Genomic DNA, 17,879 nt, shown 5'->3' with positions numbered 1-17,879 from the left:
TAATGTGCTATGCTAAATGCTTCATGCCAAACTCGAAAGTGGTGAAGAATACCATATTTACAAGAAATGAACGGACCATCGAGATGCCCAAGCCTCTATAAACGCGTGTACCAAACACAATTTTCCGATCTTTTTTTGGTAATGGCTCGAGCCCGACTTGTTTTCGTAAAATGTTTGTGACAATGTCTTTCTGGATTAACGATTTGGTGGTGTCAAAGGGAAATATTGCTGTCCAGCAAAGAACCCCAGACATACCTCCAGCTATCATGATGGAGATGGGGGAAGACTTGGATGGATCTGAATTTATGAGAGCATTTGTTGCCCACTTGATTGACTCATATACGGCGAAGTATACCCCAGAACCTAGAGCATCTCTAGCAAGATGGTACTTGTATCCGGAGTACAACCCGCCCACACCATTATACCTGAGAATGGACTTTACTGTCTCATAAGTGCCTACATGAGGCGAACTTCCTTTTTTCTGAATATCAATAGAAGCCAGCTTGTGAGCTAACGAAGCAATCTGCGAGTACACTTTGGTGAACTCAAAAGGGCAAGCAAACAACGATACACCACACCCAGCGGCTGCACCAGCAGCAAAACACACAGGAAAATTCCTGATGAAAGGATGGCCTGTATTGCTTTCATCACGCCAGCCATAAAGAGCTTCATAGCAGTAAGGTTTCGATGTGGTGAAGATAGTCACACTCAAAGACCTCAGAAAAGACGTACTGATCAATGGAGCCATGATGCCCCTGAAGAACCCTCGGATCCCCTCATGCTTCAATGTTGAGAGGACACAGTCTGAGTATGAGGCAAACCTCTTGTATGTTTGCATTCGAGTTTTGACCGTGTCAAATGGAAACCCGATAGTTGTAGATATGAACGAGGTGGTATAAGCAAGGATGGTGGACTTGTAAGGCAAAAGAGCTAATGGGAACACCCTGATGGCCTTGGAGTGATCAATTTCTCCAGTTATGGCAGGAATGCTGCCCTTGGGATTAGTTTTTTCCATGTGCCGCTTCCAGTACCAGATCCACGGCAGATAGGATTGATGCAAAGAAGGCTAGAGATAAAGGTCCTGGATGTCTGTGTGCACGACATAGTCATCTGAGTCAAGGGAGTCAGCCAGGGTCTTCAAGCGAAACAGATTAAGAAAAAAAAAAAAATCTTTGAGAAGTAGATTGTAATTTATCAGGATACGAGGTTAGCTGATATTGTTAATTTCATACCTGGGGACTCTAGTATAAGTGCTTTGTGGGAACGGGGCCGTTGCTTAATAGAATTGGGCTTAAAGCGCGCATAAGCATGGGCCCAAGTATGGTTGATGATGATTCACTGAGAGCTACATACAAATACTCGGGATTAAATTGTGGTTTTTGAAGAGGGCTGGTCGCAAGATTTATATTCAAAACTCCTATTAGTACTGATTCCGACCTTCGAGTATACCAAAGACCATTTTCCGCCCGCTCCATAATACTCCATTGGATTGCTTCAATCGGTATTACCGAAGGATAATCAAGGGAATTTTCCACTCGAATCTATCCTTAGTGTGGTGTATACTAATGACTAATAGCCTCAGAACAATAGTCAGGCGCTGTTGGCAGTCACTGTCATATAGCAGGGGCGATCTTTAACACCAACGTAATCACCAAATCTTCATAGTATTTTCCAGTATGTTCAAAAGATGCCCAATTCTCAGTATGTGTGCCTGACTCACATATGAGTTGGTATCTTATATAAACCGGTATTTACTCCTTGGATTGACGCTTGTGTTCAGTGATGTTACATTAGTGAGGTTGCAGAAATGGCTGCAAAAAAGTTGGCCGCGAGGTATATATTTGGCTGAATTCCCCTAGTTTATCCTCTCATTCATAACACATAATGGCCCGTACTCGTTTCCTTAACAGAAATAAGAAACATATGAAGAAAAAGCAGAACAAATTTCTCGGCCTCAATGGAAAGATTGGAGCCTCGCCAGCTGACTTGCCGTTATCTGCCGAGGAGCAGTCTCTTATGGATTCCTTCAAGCTGTCCTTTCCGCCTAGTACTAGACGTGAAATTGTTCATGATGTTGACAACGTCATGGAGGTGTTACATACCATCAAAGCTCTCATGGATGGCAAGAGCTTAAGCGAGATAGTAAAGACAACTTCACGGTTGGATTGGTTGCTCTCTACCACAAAAATTGGCTATCATCTTTCCCTGATCTTACGTGAAATGAATGGCAATACGGCAGCAGAGCAAGATACTGCGTTTCAAAGGTTTTCTCTTGATACCGGAGTTAGTGAAGCGAGCTTTCCCTTGCTTGAGGGCTCCTCAAATGTTGGCGGTGTTCGCAATGCAGAGATACTTGCGCCCGATGAAGCTCAGATGAAGCCCTGCGAAGTTGGAGATGCTTGCGGAAGTCTCATTAATTCGGAGCCGTCCGGCATTGCTTCTTCTGGTGTCCAAGCAAACTTCCCTGGTTCTTTTGAGCGAAAAGCAGGTAGTATCACTCTTTATGCCAGCCACTCAGCAAAGGCTATTGAGAAAATCTCCTCGATTACTCAAGTCGCTTTCGAGAATAATTTTGAGATTGCAAAAGGCATACTGAAGCAAAAGCTAACACAGATTGAAGAATCCTTAGACGAGTGCATGCAACTGCTTGTTAAGCACATGATGGAAGTCGAAGAGCTTGATAAATCAAATGAAACTAAACAACTTGCACTTGCTTCAAAGATGTTGAAAGATCTTGGGACGGCATTACTGATTAAAGAGTATTTATTTCTGGGGCCATCTTTGGAGCAAACTTGTTGTGGATCTGAGCTGACCTCTGAGAGTTTAAACCAAAATCATCTTCTAGAGGGGCTGACACATTTGACATTGCCTTCCTATAATTTTTTGTCCATTTCTGGCTTATTTGATGACACGGTTCATCTTCATTTGGCACCCACGTCCAAGTGGGTAGTTTTGGCCTTTCATAATTATCATGAAGTTTGCTCAAAAGTGGAATGCAATTCTAAGGTACAAGGTTTAATCGATGTGTATGTGGATCGTGCATCCTGTGTATCTCTTTTACAAAAAACACAAAACAACTCCTGGATTTATACTCCTTCTGCTAAAGGATGGGATGGTATCTTGGATTCCCTTACTGGAACTTCATTCTGGCCGGTTGTATGGCTTGCTTCTTCAGCTTTTCAGAGGAGACGAAGGACAGCACGGGAAGTCTACGAGGCAGAACCATATTTTGAATGGATTACGAGAGCAAACTCTCAGATCAGGTTGTACGCCAAGATTGTCTTCACGCTAGCAATACTAGTCGGAGGGAGTGCTTGTGCCATCACCGTATTCGACTTTCTTTTCAATTCGATGAGGTTCTTGTACTATGTGACAGCAAAATCAGTATTACGGTCGCAATTTAGATTGAGATATGGGCTACTTTCTGAGACTTCTGGCGACCATAAGAGATATAAAGAAAAAATAAGTGTGATTGAAGGATACACTAGTCGTACCTTCCTCAACTTTCTAAGAATCCTTCAAGATGCCTTATTTTACAGTGGCATTCCGGGTCGGGAAGTAGAGAGATTTACAGCACAGGCAGGTCATCTCCTCTGCGGCCTTCAGGATACCATAAAGAGTTCTCTTTTTCAGAATACGATTCAATCCACTCGCCAGCTCATTGAGGATGTCCTTCGTAATGGCGAAATGTCGATTCTTAGGCGAAAGGTAATGAAATTTTATCAATCTCTTGAAGGCGAGCAAAGAGAGCTCATTGCTCAGCTGACGGAAGCATTACTTATGGTGATGACAGAGAGAATCAGGCTTGAAAAATTCAATAACACTAATCATTTCAGCACTCGTGAGCATTTAAAGAGAGCTTGTTTGATTTGTGTGATCTCGGTACTATTTTGAAGTTGAAGCAACAAGAGAAAAAGTTTGTAAGCTGTGAATGTAGTTTCACGTAAAAAGGCGCTCGAGAATTGGTTGAATTCATCAGTGTGAACTCACAAGGCTTTCACATTTCACAGAGAAGCTTCCATAGCCATCATCAACTTTTTACGTCCGACAGATTAGAATTGGGAATCAAGAAATAAAGTCATCAATAAACTTGATGTAAAAGAGGACCACGTATAAGGAGCTTTGTTCTCTATCTTTTCCTGAGGCATATCAGAACGAGGCTTCATCCCCCCCTCCCCTCCTCCTCAAGTGCAACTGATCAGACTACGGAAACTGCTCTCAATTCATGTGCTATATGTTCTGCGGATTCATGAGCTAAGATAATCATATGTGCATTTTACCCGATTTCTGTGGACTCCCCATTCACACCAGCCTGATGGTTGAAAAATCGCAGAGTACAGATCCTTCATTGCCAAACTCAGCAAGGCCTACTTAAAATTAGGTGAAACCTTCAGATGATATCATCTCCCCCAGCCACAAAGGATACTCTCAGCTTATATCTTTTTTGTGTCCTTCCTTTCTCCCTCCCTCCAGTGACTTTCATCTTCTCCGGCCTACCTGCCTGAAGCTGCCTCGCGGTGTACTACTCAGCCTACACAGAAGTGTGTCTCAAACTACACCTTCTAAACTTCACCAGCTCATGAACTTCTTGCGCAGGAGAAAGCAGAGCAGCGAAGACGACGACCTCGTTGACTCAGCGCTGGCGTCCACGTCTCAAGTGCACAAGTCCAGAAAACCGCCCAACACGGCGTTCCGCCAGCAAAGATTGAAAGCGTGGCAGCCTATTCTCACCCCGAAGACAGTGATCCCGTTCTTGTTTTTGCTAGCGGTGGTTTTTGCTCCCTTGGGGATAGTCATAATATATGCTACATATAACGTGCAAAAACTCGAGGTGGACTATTCGAAATGTGGAGAAGAAGCGAGCGACTCTTTCCAGCTGATCCCTTCCAAATACACGCTGTACCACTTCCAGGGCACCAGCGATAATCCAGATTTCAAATGGAAGCTTCAAAAAGGTACAGATGCTCAGGGTGACGAGAGTCAAACATGTGTTGTACAGTTTAACTTGCCTAAGGACATCGACCCTCCTATCTACCTATACTATAAGCTCACGAATTTCTATCAAAACCACAGAAAGTACGTGGAGTCGTACGACGTGAAACAACTCCGTGGCGAGGCCCTCAAACCTGACGATTTGGATTCTCACTGTAAGCCTTTGCGTCTGCAAACGGTGGATGGGGTCGAGAAGGCTGTTTATCCGTGCGGATTGATTGCGAACTCATATTTCAATGACACGTTCTCCAGTCCTGTGTTGCTCAACCTGAAGAGTGGCAGCGATAACGAAACATATATTCTATCTGAAGAGGGCATTACCTGGCCTTCGGATAAGAGCCACAAGTTCAAGAAGACATCATACAGTCATACCGACATTGTGCCACCACCAAACTGGGCAAAAATGTTTCCTGACGGTTATAATGAAACAAATGTGCCTAACGTGCACGAATGGGAGCATTTGCACAATTGGATGAGAACGGCTGGATTACCCGAGTTCTTGAAGTTGTACTCCAAGAACACCACAGAAAAGATCTCCTCCGGTACCTACGAAATGAATATAGGCATGAACTATCCAGTCACCATTTTTGGAGGAACGAAATCGTTGGTAATAAGCACGAACTCTGTGCTTGGCGGCAGGAACTTGAGTCTAGGTGTGATTTACATCATTGTTGCAGTGATATCGTTGGTATGCGCAATTGCTTTCTTCCTTCAACACTTGATCAAGCCACGCAAGGTCGGTGACCATAACTTCTTGCAGCAAGATGGTGGTGCTTTTAGAGACGGTCAGCCTATCGCTTTCAGAGAACAACTATAGTGGAAGGCATGTTACTTTTTATGCGTTCTTGGTAGGATCTACTGGCTTTGGTACGCGTCATAAACTCCAACGGGGCGATAAAAATTCCGCTACATCACTTCTTACATTGTTGGTTTGTGCATAGATTGCAGATATACAGACTGCTTTAATCGAGAAGAGTCCATGATCTCCTTACGATTGCTATCAAGATCCAGTAGTCAATACTCTTATATCCTTTTAAAATAGTTCTACTGGTAAAAATAACATGATATTTTATGTGCTTACATTTGTTACAAGGCTTGCAACCATTTTCCGGCGTGCGCGACTCAACACATCTACAGTCTTCAATACTCGGGGAAACCATATAGGGCTTTCACCTACCATACTTAGAATACCACTAGCCCCTAACGTCCTGATGAACGTGAACCCGCACATCCACCATCTCCAACAGCAGTATCAACAACAGGGCGCCGCGCAAGCAGGGCAGCTGCCCCAATTGTCGCAAATGCTGATGCAGCATCAATTACAGAGACAACAATTGATCAATCAGCATCTTCAGCAACAACTGCAACAACAGCTGCAACAGCAAGGTGGCACATCATCCAACCCACTTTTAGCGGCGTTAAACGGAAACCAGAATCCCAATCTTGCCAATCCCGGCGCTAACACGGCCAGTGTTCTCAATCAGAAAGTGAATCCACTTTTACAGATGCAGATGCAACAACAAGTGCAGCAGCAACAGTCTCAACCAAGGATGTTCCCAAATCAGCAACCGATTCCACAGCAGCAACAACTAGGGCAGGCGCCTCAACAGGTGCCTATAATCAAAGATGTGTGGAACTTCAACTTGGAGTACGAATTTAACAACCTCAGAAACTTTATTGACGACAAATCATCAAAAATTTTTATCTCCATTCATCAGGAAATTCCCGGCATTGTGGCTAGACCGTTGGGCACTTTCAAACTGTCGGCTGATTACCACTTTCAGTGTTTGAGATCTAACCTGGATATCCTAAATCTCATTCAGTTATCTCTCTGTGCGGTGAAGATGCAAAATGACAAAATCAGCAATTCCGTCATATGGCAATTTAATTTCGCTTACGACGTTACGCAAGAAATGTTTAATGAGGAGCATTTGTACATGTTGACTCAAACCTCCCAAATCAACTTTGCCATGCACATGAGCCAGGGTATTTCTCACCACGCATTTGCCGAACTAATGATCGAAAGCGGCCTTCTATTGGACCAGTCGATAAACTGGTTGAGTTACCATTCAGGGTACGACTTGGGCTTCCTAATTTCTCTTTTGACAAACGACGTCTTACCTCAAGACGAGAAGGAGTTTTTCTGGTGGTGTACTAAGTATTTCCCCAATTTTTTTGATTTGAAACATATTGGTAACCAACTTTTGAGCGGTGGTGGCAAAGGTGGTGGCAACTCGAACGCTAATAACGACATAGGTGGACTAAGTAACTCAACGTCATCGGGTGCAGCTGGAGACATCAAGAAAGGCCTCACAGGAAACAATAAACCTTCTGTGGAATATCTTGCAGAGGAATTGCATTTGCTTCCAATATCTCCTCTCATTCGACAGTACTTTGCGTCAAGCTCAGCAGGTCAGTTTGCCAATCATCAGCATCAACAAATGACATCCACACTTCACGCTTACTTGCTAATGGAGTGCTTCAAAGAGCTCTACAGACAGTTGGGCGGAGAATTCTCTGTTTTTGAGAAGTACAAGGGTTACTTGTTCGGGTTAGGGGATGCTACTGAGGCAGCTCAGGAGAGCGAAAAGGGGTCGACCACAAAGCAATGGTAGAGTAGTTCTCCACGAAAATCAATTCAGTCTATATAATCGAATATTCGAATGACAATGCACGTATAGATTCTAATGTACAAAATGTAAGATATGCCACTACTCTTCACTCTCTTCTGACTTTTCCTTAGCAAAATCATTATTCTGATCCTCCTCTTCCTCACCCTCCTCAGATTCTTCGCCCTCTTCCATCTTCAATCTTTTGGCAGACTCCTCGGCGTCTCTTTCGAGTTCCCTCTCTTCTCTTTTCCTTTTGTACTCAGCCTTCTTGTCTTCGCCTGTTCTCACCTCCTCGTCTTTTGGAGGCAGAACAAACCATGGAATCTTACCTCTGTTGAAGTCATTTAACACTTGCTTCGCAACCGCACTCTCATCTGGCTCTCCACCTTTCAACAATCTACCTTGTTTTCTGGCTATTAGCTCAATGAACTCCGTACTGGCTTTTTCTAGAAGCGAAGGATCTTCTTCGTAATTACTCCAGCCTTTGATTTCGTAAGTTCTCTCCAAATGTTTCCTCTCGCACTTCTGGAGCATATCAGGGATATATTGCTCCGGATTGGTGACGTGCTCAACTCTCACGACACCTCTGAACAAAATGTCTGCTTCCGTGTCCTTGTTACTTGGAGGAACAATACCAGGACAATCGATCAAGAAGATTCTCTTCATCAAAGTGATGTATTGCCACACCTTGGTCTCGCCCGGGATGGGTGCAACCTGGCACACTTTCTTCTGGCGCAAGGTGTTGATGATAGACGATTTACCTGTGTTCGGGTATCCAATGAAACCGACAGAGACTTGCTTGCGGTCCGAATGCAATGTAGAGAATTGACGCAATAACTGAATCAAGGAACCCTTACCAAAAGAGTTCTTGATCGAAGCGTGAAACGCCAAGGTTGGGTAAAATTTGGACAAATGCTTGACCCAAGCAGCCTGATTGTTAGTATGATGCAAGTTGGTTTCAGAAAATGTGGTTGCAAAGAGAAAAAAGAAAAAAGAGTGTCGGATTCTATACTACGGACAAGCTTATGGAGATACCCAGTAGGCAAGCAGGTCCAACTCAAAAAGATTCCGAAATCTACCCTAAGGCGCTAATAAAAACTATCAGCAGTGCAGACAAAGTCATGGCCAAAACGGCTATGTCACCTTGTAACAAGGGCCTGCGGGCGGGTAGCATTGATCTTCCAAAGACGTAACAGGCAAATGTGTAGATGATTCGAATTATTCGAGACGTTCACCCTGACAAAAGGCTTTGGGTTATGGGTTATATGTGAAAAGAAGGTTGCAACCAATTTCGATCAAGAAAAAAAAAGGATATACATACCGCTACCCAGGTGGGTACGAGATCACACTTGTTCAACACATAAATCAAGTGTTTGTGGGAGCATTCCTCTCTGATGTATTTCTCCACACTTTCACAGCGAGTGCCCAAGGGGTTTCTCGCATCCAAAACATGAATTACTACATCGGAAGAGTCGATGACTTTGTAAAGTTCGTTCCAAATTCTCTTGGACTGGCCCTTGTGAAAAATAGCCTCCTTGGCTGTTTGTGTGTAATCATCAGAGTCCAAGAAGGAACCGCCCATAAGCCCAAGAGTGGCATTGAGCTCTTGTTTCTCCTGATACTCCTTGGAGTCGTTCTCTGTGATCTGAGCCAATTCTTCTAAAGAAGAGGCTGGCTGTGATCTGGGTTTCTTTCTCTGTTGTTTAGGCCCAAAAGCATGCTCATAGGACTCGGTCTCGAGGATCCTCGCAGTTGGAGACTCAGTCTGATCCTTTTCATCTAGGAGAGACATGGGCAATTTGTTCCTCTTCAAGAGCACCGAATAAGTGTCATGTTTCTTATCCCCCATGGCTTCTCTAAAATGGGTCAAGGCATCCTGGGCAATCACACGGGTATTTCCAAACCACTTCTTGTTTGGATCCACTCGGGCAATTGGTGCATCTGTAGACTGGAGAGCAGCGGCCTTGATGATTTCACCCTTGGCGTTTCTCACTGCTCTTCCTGTTTTGTACATGGCCAAGTGCCTGACCTTCTTAGCATCTTTGTAGAAATTCTCACCTTTCACACGAAGGTTACCATCACGGGTGTCACCTTCGCGGACCCTTCTTTGTTTCTCCTTCTTCTGAGTACCCATAGTGTTAGAGTGTAAAAGGAAAGAAGGTGATGAGATGAGGGCATCTCTCAGGAAAAAATGTAGTAGTGAGTATGAGGGCACGTGACAAGGGTTGAGAGACAGAGAGACTTTTTTTGAGACGTCGATAATGAAATTATGGAGACTAAAAGTAGCTTAAAGCTTTTATTATCAATAGCTTTATCTTTTTATGACTTTGTGTCTGCTATGCCGTTTTCGTTATTGATAGCTTAGTCCCCTCGGGTGTCTGCTGTTTGGCTGCGAAAAGTGGGATATAGGAAGAGATAGATCAGGCATTAATTTAGTTACTCAAATTATACATTGTTCTTTGATTTAAAATGTGACTGACACAGCCAAAAGATAGTGACACTTGGAAACATCATCCTCGTATGTTCTGAAAGTTGGTACACAGGCGCTTCTAGAGCGTTTTTAATAATTGCGACTAAGACGTCAACTACCAAGGGCAGTTGTACGCAATTGAAGGGTGCATGCCAACTCGATTCTAATATTTGGTTTTGCTGTAATTTCATTATTCATGGTTGGAAAGATTCGCGGATTCATCATGGAGGCTATTGAAAGTTGGGAACTATGAATATTGTCATTGTTTTTGCTTTTGGCATGCTCCTCTATTAAGACGTTATTAGGTAGATTTGCGCATATAATGTAAATACAACATTATAGCTTCAAGGCTGACACCAAATTTTGCAAAAAATAGACAAAATTTCGTATAAGTATGCGATATATTCAATTTTTCTGAAATCTCTAAATCTAAAAATAAAGTCGTCAACAGTATTCAACAGACTACCTGACAAGGATAAGGGTGACTACAAAGCTTATTGACTGCGTTTCAAGACGTTAGAAGCCTTGCCCCAGACCAAAGAAATTTGAGCTTATCCAGGGAAAAGTTTAAGCTCCCATCATCACATTCATAAATCCTCCTAGCCAAAGTTGGATTGAACTTCGCTGATGCAATACAAATTGGCCAGTTCAAAACATCCATACGAACCGCAAATGAGCCAGGTAGTACTACCTGCAAATATCACAATGTTCCCTCCAAAAAAACATCTCCACCGTATTATCTTTGCGTCAATTGTTATTTACCTCCTCGTCATTTCATCCGTAGGGTTATTTCTCGCATCGCATAAGCCTCATTTTGCAGCCATTCTTACATCACCAACGAAGTCTCCTTCTACTATCAAACAATTGATGTATAGAATAAACTCAACCAAAATTCCCCTTAGCAATTCGAAATAGTCACGATGTATCCCTACCCCATGTCTTCAACAAATAGAACAAAAGCCTCTGCGATCACCACTTTTCACTACAGCAACGCTCACCCCACACAAATGAGACAACCAGAACCGGCTACGAGAAAATCCAACTTAACAGCACAATTATAGAAGCTTTTCTATCTTTTTATATTGTTTTGTTTAGACTTCCCAACCAGAAGTCCACCTTCCAAACCTCCTCCCCCCTTAGAATTCCCCTAGTCGGCAACCTACCTACTCTAAAAAGCTCCGTTCACCACGCCAACAAAAAAGGATTACTACAAGTTCCTCGATCAATCTCATCAACAACTTCTTTTTTTGTTGCCGTTTTCTTCCTTTTTGCTTACTTCCTGTTCATCTTCAATCTTGTCTTGGTGGTTGCGCCCCTGCACCCCTAACCGCTATAGCTTCTCACCCTCAACGGAAACTACTATCGCCACCAACCATGTCTGATTTGGAGTTCATTGACTCCTTCACGCCTGCTCAAGAGCACTTTTTGAGAAAAGCTTTGTTGGAGCTTTGTATCAAGAAAGAGCTCCACTGGCTCTCGGTGCCGAACTCGGTGCTGCTCTTGGGGCCGCCGTTTAGGCAGTTCAACCATCCTCAGGGAATACAGATGCCTATTCTCAAACATTTCTTCCAAAACTACATCAAGACCTTTCCCTTGATTGCAAGCAATCCGGAAATGGAACAAATTGAGTTTTGGAGAGACACGGTGCACCCATTTATCGATAGCTTCAACAAAAAACACATTTCGGACTCGATTGAGCGAAAAGAGCTGGTCACCAAAAGACACCAGATCAATTCAAGACTTTCTTCGTTGCTCATCATGTTCTACAACTCCATGATTATCAGCAAAAAGGAGTTCCAGTATTTGGACAGTGACCACCTTAGAGAGTCAGATAAGGGCAAGCTCGATAAGCTTAGTCGGGCACCTAATGCGGCCAAACAGTCGTTCGATGCGTTTCAGGGAACACGCTCGTTGGAGGATTACGAGAGAATGGTTTTTCTGAACAATATCAACGTGAACATTGTTGCTGTCGATATCATCAATGTGGATGTCAACGCTGAAAAGTCTTCATGGTCCCTGTTGTTCAATTCGCCGGAGACAAAACGTAAGCTGCACTACTTGTTCGTTTTACAAGTGACAAAGAGAGAAGGTGCGTCTGGAAAGTTTCTGTATAAGTCTCATTTCATCAGCAAGCTGTACCTGGATTTCAAGAGACTCGAAGCTGACCTAAAGAAAAAGTATCCCGGACTTATGACTACAGATATCACTCGTTTGCCTAAAAAATTGAGCAACGATCTGGGCCATTCAGCCACAGACAGCTCCTCTAGTTCGCTGCTGGACAGCGTGAGCGTGGTATCAGGCACTTCAAAGAAGCCAAGATACGCTAATCAGAGATATCACCGTGAAAAGTTGCGCTTGGCGCTTCGTGGGTACATGGCGTCCCTTCTAGCAAAGCCAGAAATCGCACACTGCGATATACTTCAGCATTTCATTGACGATAAGAAAAGAAATTTTGACAAACTCACCGAAAGTCAAGAGGAAGACTACATCCTGAGAATGGACCTTGAGAAGCGTAGGTTGTTAACGCAGATTGAATTTCAAGAAGAAACCGCCAAGTCAGTTTATGACCTATCGAAGAAGTTCGAGGACTTTAAGAAGCAACTTTTAGAGGACCCCGAGCTGCTCTCACAGATTTTTGCTGAGTTTAGCAAAACAAAGACAATGGAAGAAGTGTCTCCGCTTCTAAAGACATTCTTCGAGTGGTGCAAGTTGGAAATTGCTGCTACTCTTTACCAAGTATTCCTTAGTCAAGACAATTCCAGTGAGTGGTTCAGAAAATGCCTTAAGTTCCACAGATTCTTTCCCTACAGTATGTGCTACGGTATTCTCAAGTTTGCTAATCCGATGAAAGTTATGACAAGAATAGTGGATATGCTTCTTATCAGTGTTCCCACCGTGAACATGCCTTGGTCTTCAAGTGAGGACAAGAAGAAGGTGAACAATTTGCTTTCTATGATGTTTATCATGTTACTTGACGAAGACTTACAAGATTACCTGAAAGAAAGAACCAAGTTGCTCGAGGAAGAGCCATTGAACCTTCTGGAGTTTCTGCCTTTTGTCAAAAGAATCATGGACTATGTTGCACTGCACGATATCGAAGTAGCCGATCAGATTAAGGAGGAGAGTATTTTGAATGAGGAACACTTGTTGTTGACAATTTTTAAAACGGAAAAACTTGGCAAGAAGCTTTCGGCTGCCGAGTACGCGACCTATCAAAAGATTGAACAATCATACCAAAAATACGTCCTGATGGAAGATCACAAGAATGTCGACGAGGCTGCGGTTTTCGTGTCGTTACAACAGCTCTGGCAACTTGAGGTGCGGTCTAGAGACAAAGAGTTGATGAAGCAGCTCTGGAAGGAGCCAGAACTCACTCAGCTTATCAAGAAATTTCTTGTTGTTTTTTACAACCCGCTTATGACGGTGATGAAGCAGTGTGAAATCCACACAGCTTTCAGAGACTTCCAATTATTCATGAATGATCTCATGGAAGAGCTTAAGCAGCTAGATGAAGGCGGAATCTATTTCACGTCACCCGTGGAGATTTTTAACCGCTTCAAGACTCTTTTAAATAAGCATGAGAGGGGCTTTTGGCGCCTTCTTCGTGATCTCTACTTGAAAGACGACAAGAAGATATTTACTGGACTTATTGAGTGGGTTCAAAGCTTCCTTTTGGCGCTTCGCCGCAAGAACTCCGAACCTGAACTGGTCATGGTGCATTTCACAAAAATGCAGCCGACAGCCCCAGTGGATCCGCAACTCCTAAAGCAGCAGGTGGATAATCGGATGGAGGCAATTTTGGCTAAGCGAAGGATTATTCGCCACTACTTGGAGAAGCAATCCCGCAAAGATGACAGTGGTGGAGATGCAGTAAAGCAAGGTGTTACGAGAGATCAAGCAGAGATCAATGCCAGGTGGGAGAAGCTTAATAACGGTCTCTTTGAAGTACAAGATGCTGATTTGGGCGTCGATAACGAGGACTATGACGAGCTTGAGTTGGCCAAACTAGGAGATCTCGAAGAAGGGGACAAAGAGGCCCAGCTCTTGCTTCGAGACCTCACCAAGTACGATAAAATGGTGGATCAAAATACGCTGGAGATTGAAAAACTCGCCTCCAGTATGCACGCTCAGCTTCGCGACATCTTGGAGCTGTTGCCTCTTCCTACGCGAGTATTAGGCACCAAGGAGCCAATTAAGAAGTGAATGCAGTTCAGGTTGCAAAATGGTGTGACTTCATACAAGACTAGGCGAGAAGAAGGAAGTTTCAAACCTTTCGCAGTGTGTACACAACGAAGTGCATATTCTTTGAGGTACCGTGCTTTTTTTTATTATTTTTGGCCCAATCGCGGAAGTGCTCGTGTGCTGACAACTGGAGATGATTTTGCTGGAACGAAGTCAGATGGTAGAACTATTCAAACGCGATCATGTGAGGCGATGCAATGCCACGCCCTGGTCGTCTGTCTCGCTTGAGCTAATTTGTAGAAGCCTCCAAGCGTCAACGTTTAAAGGGCGTTACCTTGCACTCTTTCCCATTCCGTGTCTGGCATTCCTGCAACAGTGGTGAACTTTTTTTCGTGAGGCGTTTTTTCACTGGTCCAGGGTGCATATTTTTGCCGCACTCGTTTTGCACATTAAGTGCTACTTAAGTATAAGCTCGATGAGTTTTCCAGTACGGCTATTTGGCTTCGACGTTAACGAAAGTTAAAGTAAGACTGTGATTCAGCACAAGATAGAACCATCGAAAGTGTTGTTTTAAATTTAGCTAGCAAAGCTTTCATCCTGTGTCTTTGCCCCACCTCGCGATTGCATTCCTCTGTACCTTCAGCCACTCGACGGCATACGGGGGCTAAAAATCCGGGATATTTCACAAGTTGATCTTTTTCTATCCGAATCCTTCAGGTAAGCAACTGCTGTCACTTCTTTTCGAGCTCCTTTGCTACATACCCTTTTGTTGTTTTATCCGCCGTTTAGTGCCAAGTTACTGCTTGATTTTGCATCCGCCAAGCTCCGTCGCATTGTGTGGTTCTCTTGCCCCCACTTATTAGAGAATTACGACACGACCGAAGGCTAGTTCTTTCTTTCAGGTACAAACAAAGCGTCGTCACATATAATAACCCTTCAAGTTGCATTCCTTTCTCCTATCGACACGTCCAAAACTGACCTTACCTTTTCTATCAAGCTCCACTGCAGGTGATTCAAGACCATCCTTCCTCATTCCCCAACACCTTCTAGATTTTCCCATTACTTAGAGCTCCATTTACATTGGGACCTTGATCCTCGTTATGTTTCAGGTTTTGCTAAATAAGGTGAATACTCACCGCAAGGCGGCAGCAGCCGTACTCTGCGCTATGGTGATTCTCAACCTCATCATTGTTTTCACTGCCAATCACTTTGGCCAGGTTATCGAGGTGCCTGGCATCTTACAAACCTCGTTCGAGAGCCGGGTCCGCCTGTTGTTCAACAAAGTTCGGGGGAATCCTGAAAAGTATTGGCTTTCAGACGCGGATCTCAAGTACTTGGAGGCGGAAGTGCCGGTAGAGCATGTCTTGCTGACAGACAAGAGCCAGACCGATAGCACGCTATGGTACGATCCTCGCTTTACTCTTGCAGTGTACTTGAATGAGCTTATTCAAAACAACGACAAGGAAGAGATGCCAGTATACCCGTTTCATTGGGCTGACTGGATCGATCTCACAGGCTTAAACAAGTACTTCAAGGATCAGGACAAGATGACCTGTAACAAGATCAGGTCGAGAATCAGAGGTAGACCTGACGTGAATTATTTCTGCAAGAACAAGCAGGACCTCTCGCAAGAGGAGATTGAGCAAATGGGGTTCACGTCCATTGAACAAATTCCAGATGCTGTCATTTTTGCTCATTGTAAGCATGATCACAATACCTACAACGAGCATCGTTCTTTTATGGCGAAATCATACGCCTTGACCAATCTTCCTAAACCTTTGAAAGTAATAATTCTTAATAAGAACTCCGGAACGTACGAATTCTACGTTGATCAGAGTAAGGGTCCCGAGCAGAGGCTCAAAAACTCTGGATTAGTGGAACGCTTTATCAAGCAGCAGCTAGGATCATCTGTCCAAAATAGCATCAAATCTGCACTGACTTTCAAAATCAATCATTTAAAAGTGTACAAGAAATTGCTCAGCAAGATCAAGCCAAAGACGTTGCCTGAGAGCGATGACCCTTACAAAGTGTACGCCACGACTCACAAAAACAAGGGCGATTTACCCTTGAACGCCGAGGCTTTCCACTATGATAGGTCCTCCGTTGATGATCAAATAAAGCATTACGAGAGCAAGAAAAACCTCACAGTAATGGAACAAAACTACCTAGATGGACTTCGTGAGTGCGCTCCCTACAATGACGAGACTGAGATTCCATACTTCAAAGAACCAACTCTTAATACAAAAGAATATCGCAATAAGGATAATGATGTTGGCTGGCATTACGACTGGAGATTCTTCACCGACGCTCTCATGTACGACAAGGAAGGTTGGACCAGAGCGGAACGTGTCACCAGAACAAACATCATTTTGGAGCGTTTGTTAAGAAACTGGAGTCGGTTTGTGGAAGAAAAGGACCTTGTTTCGTGGATTGAGCACGGACCATTGTTATCATGGTACTGGAATGGTCTCATGTTTCCTTACGATAATGACATTGATGTGCAGATGCCAGTCAAGGAGTTGTTGCGACTCTCGAGAGACTACAATCAGACACTAGTACTCGAGGACCCTAGTGAGGGTTATGGAAAGTTCTTGATCGATATAGGCAGTTATGTTCACAACCGAGGCATTTCGAAGAAGGAGAACCACATTGACGGAAGATTTATTGACGTCGAGTCGGGTATCTACATCGACATCACCGGTCTTGCAAAATCTGACGCATCGCTTCCGCAGGAGTACAAGGATAATCCTATCGTTGAGAAGCAGGATGGAGACATGGAAGCCGAGGTGTATAATGACAGAAGGAAGCATTTCTACACCCTTGACCAGCTTCAACCTTTGCACTACTCAATGTTGAGTGGAGTGCCAGTATTCATTCCACAGCAGATTGAGAACAGATTGAAGTTTTCTTACTCGAAGGGCCTTGACGAATATGAATTCGACGGATGGATCTATGTACCCAGCATCGGCCTCTGGGTTCCTAAACAGAAGGTTACGGAGGTATTGGAGAAAACGGAATATACAAAAGAAGGCAGCGAAGAAAGAGGAATGCTCATTGAAGCGAGCAAGAACTTGTCGGAAGAACAGACATTGAAGCTTTTGCAAGACGAAGACACGCTTATAGAGTACTTCTTGACAGCGGATTTGACCGAATTTCATGCCAAGGAGATGGACTTCTTGTTCGACAAAAATGGCAAGGACAGCAAGAAGTTGACCGTTGCATCCGTGCGAGAACGGTATAAGAAGTTGACTACAAGCATCCACATGCAAAAGCCGATGAGAAAGTGTCTCTTTGAGTACGAAAAGTACGACAGGGTTAAACACCATCCTGAGCCATCATCATGAGTGGTCTGAATGAAGCTTTCAGTCAAGAAGGAAAAAAAAGAATAGCACGAGCGATAGCAGTGTAAATTACCCAGAGCAACTCACGTTGCGTCTGTCACGGACCAATAATCAAATCACTAATGATAGCATTCATGCATAAACTTAATACGATGATAACGTATTCCTGAAGATTGTAATTTTTTTCTTTTTGCAACCATTGGTAGTTGTGTACGGACAAGGATCGCTCTGCATGCAGGCGCTAAATTTTAGGGGCTACATTTCTTTTTCCAAGGGCCCACA

The 17,879-nt window shown here is 43.7% G+C and overlaps 7 protein-coding genes across 7 annotated transcripts; 5 read left to right on the top strand and 2 right to left on the bottom strand. All coding sequences in view use genetic code 12, as the record gives it.

Moving 5' to 3' along the window:
• Positions 1 to 7: 7 nt before the first annotated feature.
• Positions 8 to 1,015, bottom strand: CJI96_0003169 (uncharacterized protein; the record flags this gene model as incomplete). Its single annotated transcript, XM_029033006.2, has 1 exon — positions 8 to 1,015. One exon carries the CDS (start codon positions 1,013 to 1,015, stop codon positions 8 to 10), a length of 1,008 nt encoding a protein of 335 aa, XP_028893321.2.
• Positions 1,016 to 1,884: 869 nt separating this feature from the next.
• On the top strand, positions 1,885 to 3,894 carry CJI96_0003168 (uncharacterized protein; the record flags this gene model as incomplete). The annotated part of the gene is made up of 1 exon (XM_029033007.2): positions 1,885 to 3,894. One exon carries the CDS (start codon positions 1,885 to 1,887, stop codon positions 3,892 to 3,894), a length of 2,010 nt encoding a protein of 669 aa, XP_028893322.2.
• Positions 3,895 to 4,579: 685 nt separating this feature from the next.
• CDC50 (aminophospholipid translocase regulatory protein) lies at positions 4,580 to 5,809 on the top strand (the record flags this gene model as incomplete). Its single annotated transcript, XM_029033008.2, has 1 exon — positions 4,580 to 5,809. One exon carries the CDS (start codon positions 4,580 to 4,582, stop codon positions 5,807 to 5,809), a length of 1,230 nt encoding a protein of 409 aa, XP_028893323.2.
• Positions 5,810 to 6,203: 394 nt separating this feature from the next.
• POP2 (CCR4-NOT core DEDD family RNase subunit POP2) lies at positions 6,204 to 7,607 on the top strand (the record flags this gene model as incomplete). The annotated part of the gene is made up of 1 exon (XM_029033009.2): positions 6,204 to 7,607. One exon carries the CDS (start codon positions 6,204 to 6,206, stop codon positions 7,605 to 7,607), a length of 1,404 nt encoding a protein of 467 aa, XP_028893324.1.
• Positions 7,608 to 7,703: 96 nt separating this feature from the next.
• NOG2 (putative GTPase) lies at positions 7,704 to 9,738 on the bottom strand (the record flags this gene model as incomplete). The annotated part of the gene is made up of 2 exons (XM_029033010.2): positions 7,704 to 8,534; positions 8,926 to 9,738. 2 exons carry the CDS (start codon positions 9,736 to 9,738, stop codon positions 7,704 to 7,706), a joined length of 1,644 nt encoding a protein of 547 aa, XP_028893325.1.
• A 1,710-nt stretch (positions 9,739 to 11,448) lies between these two features.
• CJI96_0003164 (uncharacterized protein) lies at positions 11,449 to 14,277 on the top strand (the record flags this gene model as incomplete). Its single annotated transcript, XM_029033011.2, has 1 exon — positions 11,449 to 14,277. One exon carries the CDS (start codon positions 11,449 to 11,451, stop codon positions 14,275 to 14,277), a length of 2,829 nt encoding a protein of 942 aa, XP_028893326.2.
• A 1,145-nt stretch (positions 14,278 to 15,422) lies between these two features.
• On the top strand, positions 15,423 to 17,600 carry MNN4-4 (Mnn4-4p; the record flags this gene model as incomplete). Its single annotated transcript, XM_029033012.2, has 1 exon — positions 15,423 to 17,600. One exon carries the CDS (start codon positions 15,423 to 15,425, stop codon positions 17,598 to 17,600), a length of 2,178 nt encoding a protein of 725 aa, XP_028893327.2.
• Between the last annotated feature and the right edge of the window lie 279 nt (positions 17,601 to 17,879).

Source organism: Candidozyma auris, chromosome 3 (assembly GCF_003013715.1).
Source record: "Candidozyma auris chromosome 3, complete sequence".
Lineage (NCBI taxonomy): Eukaryota > Fungi > Ascomycota > Pichiomycetes > Serinales > Metschnikowiaceae > Candidozyma > Candidozyma auris.
This window is presented reverse-complemented; position numbering and strand designations above follow the sequence as displayed.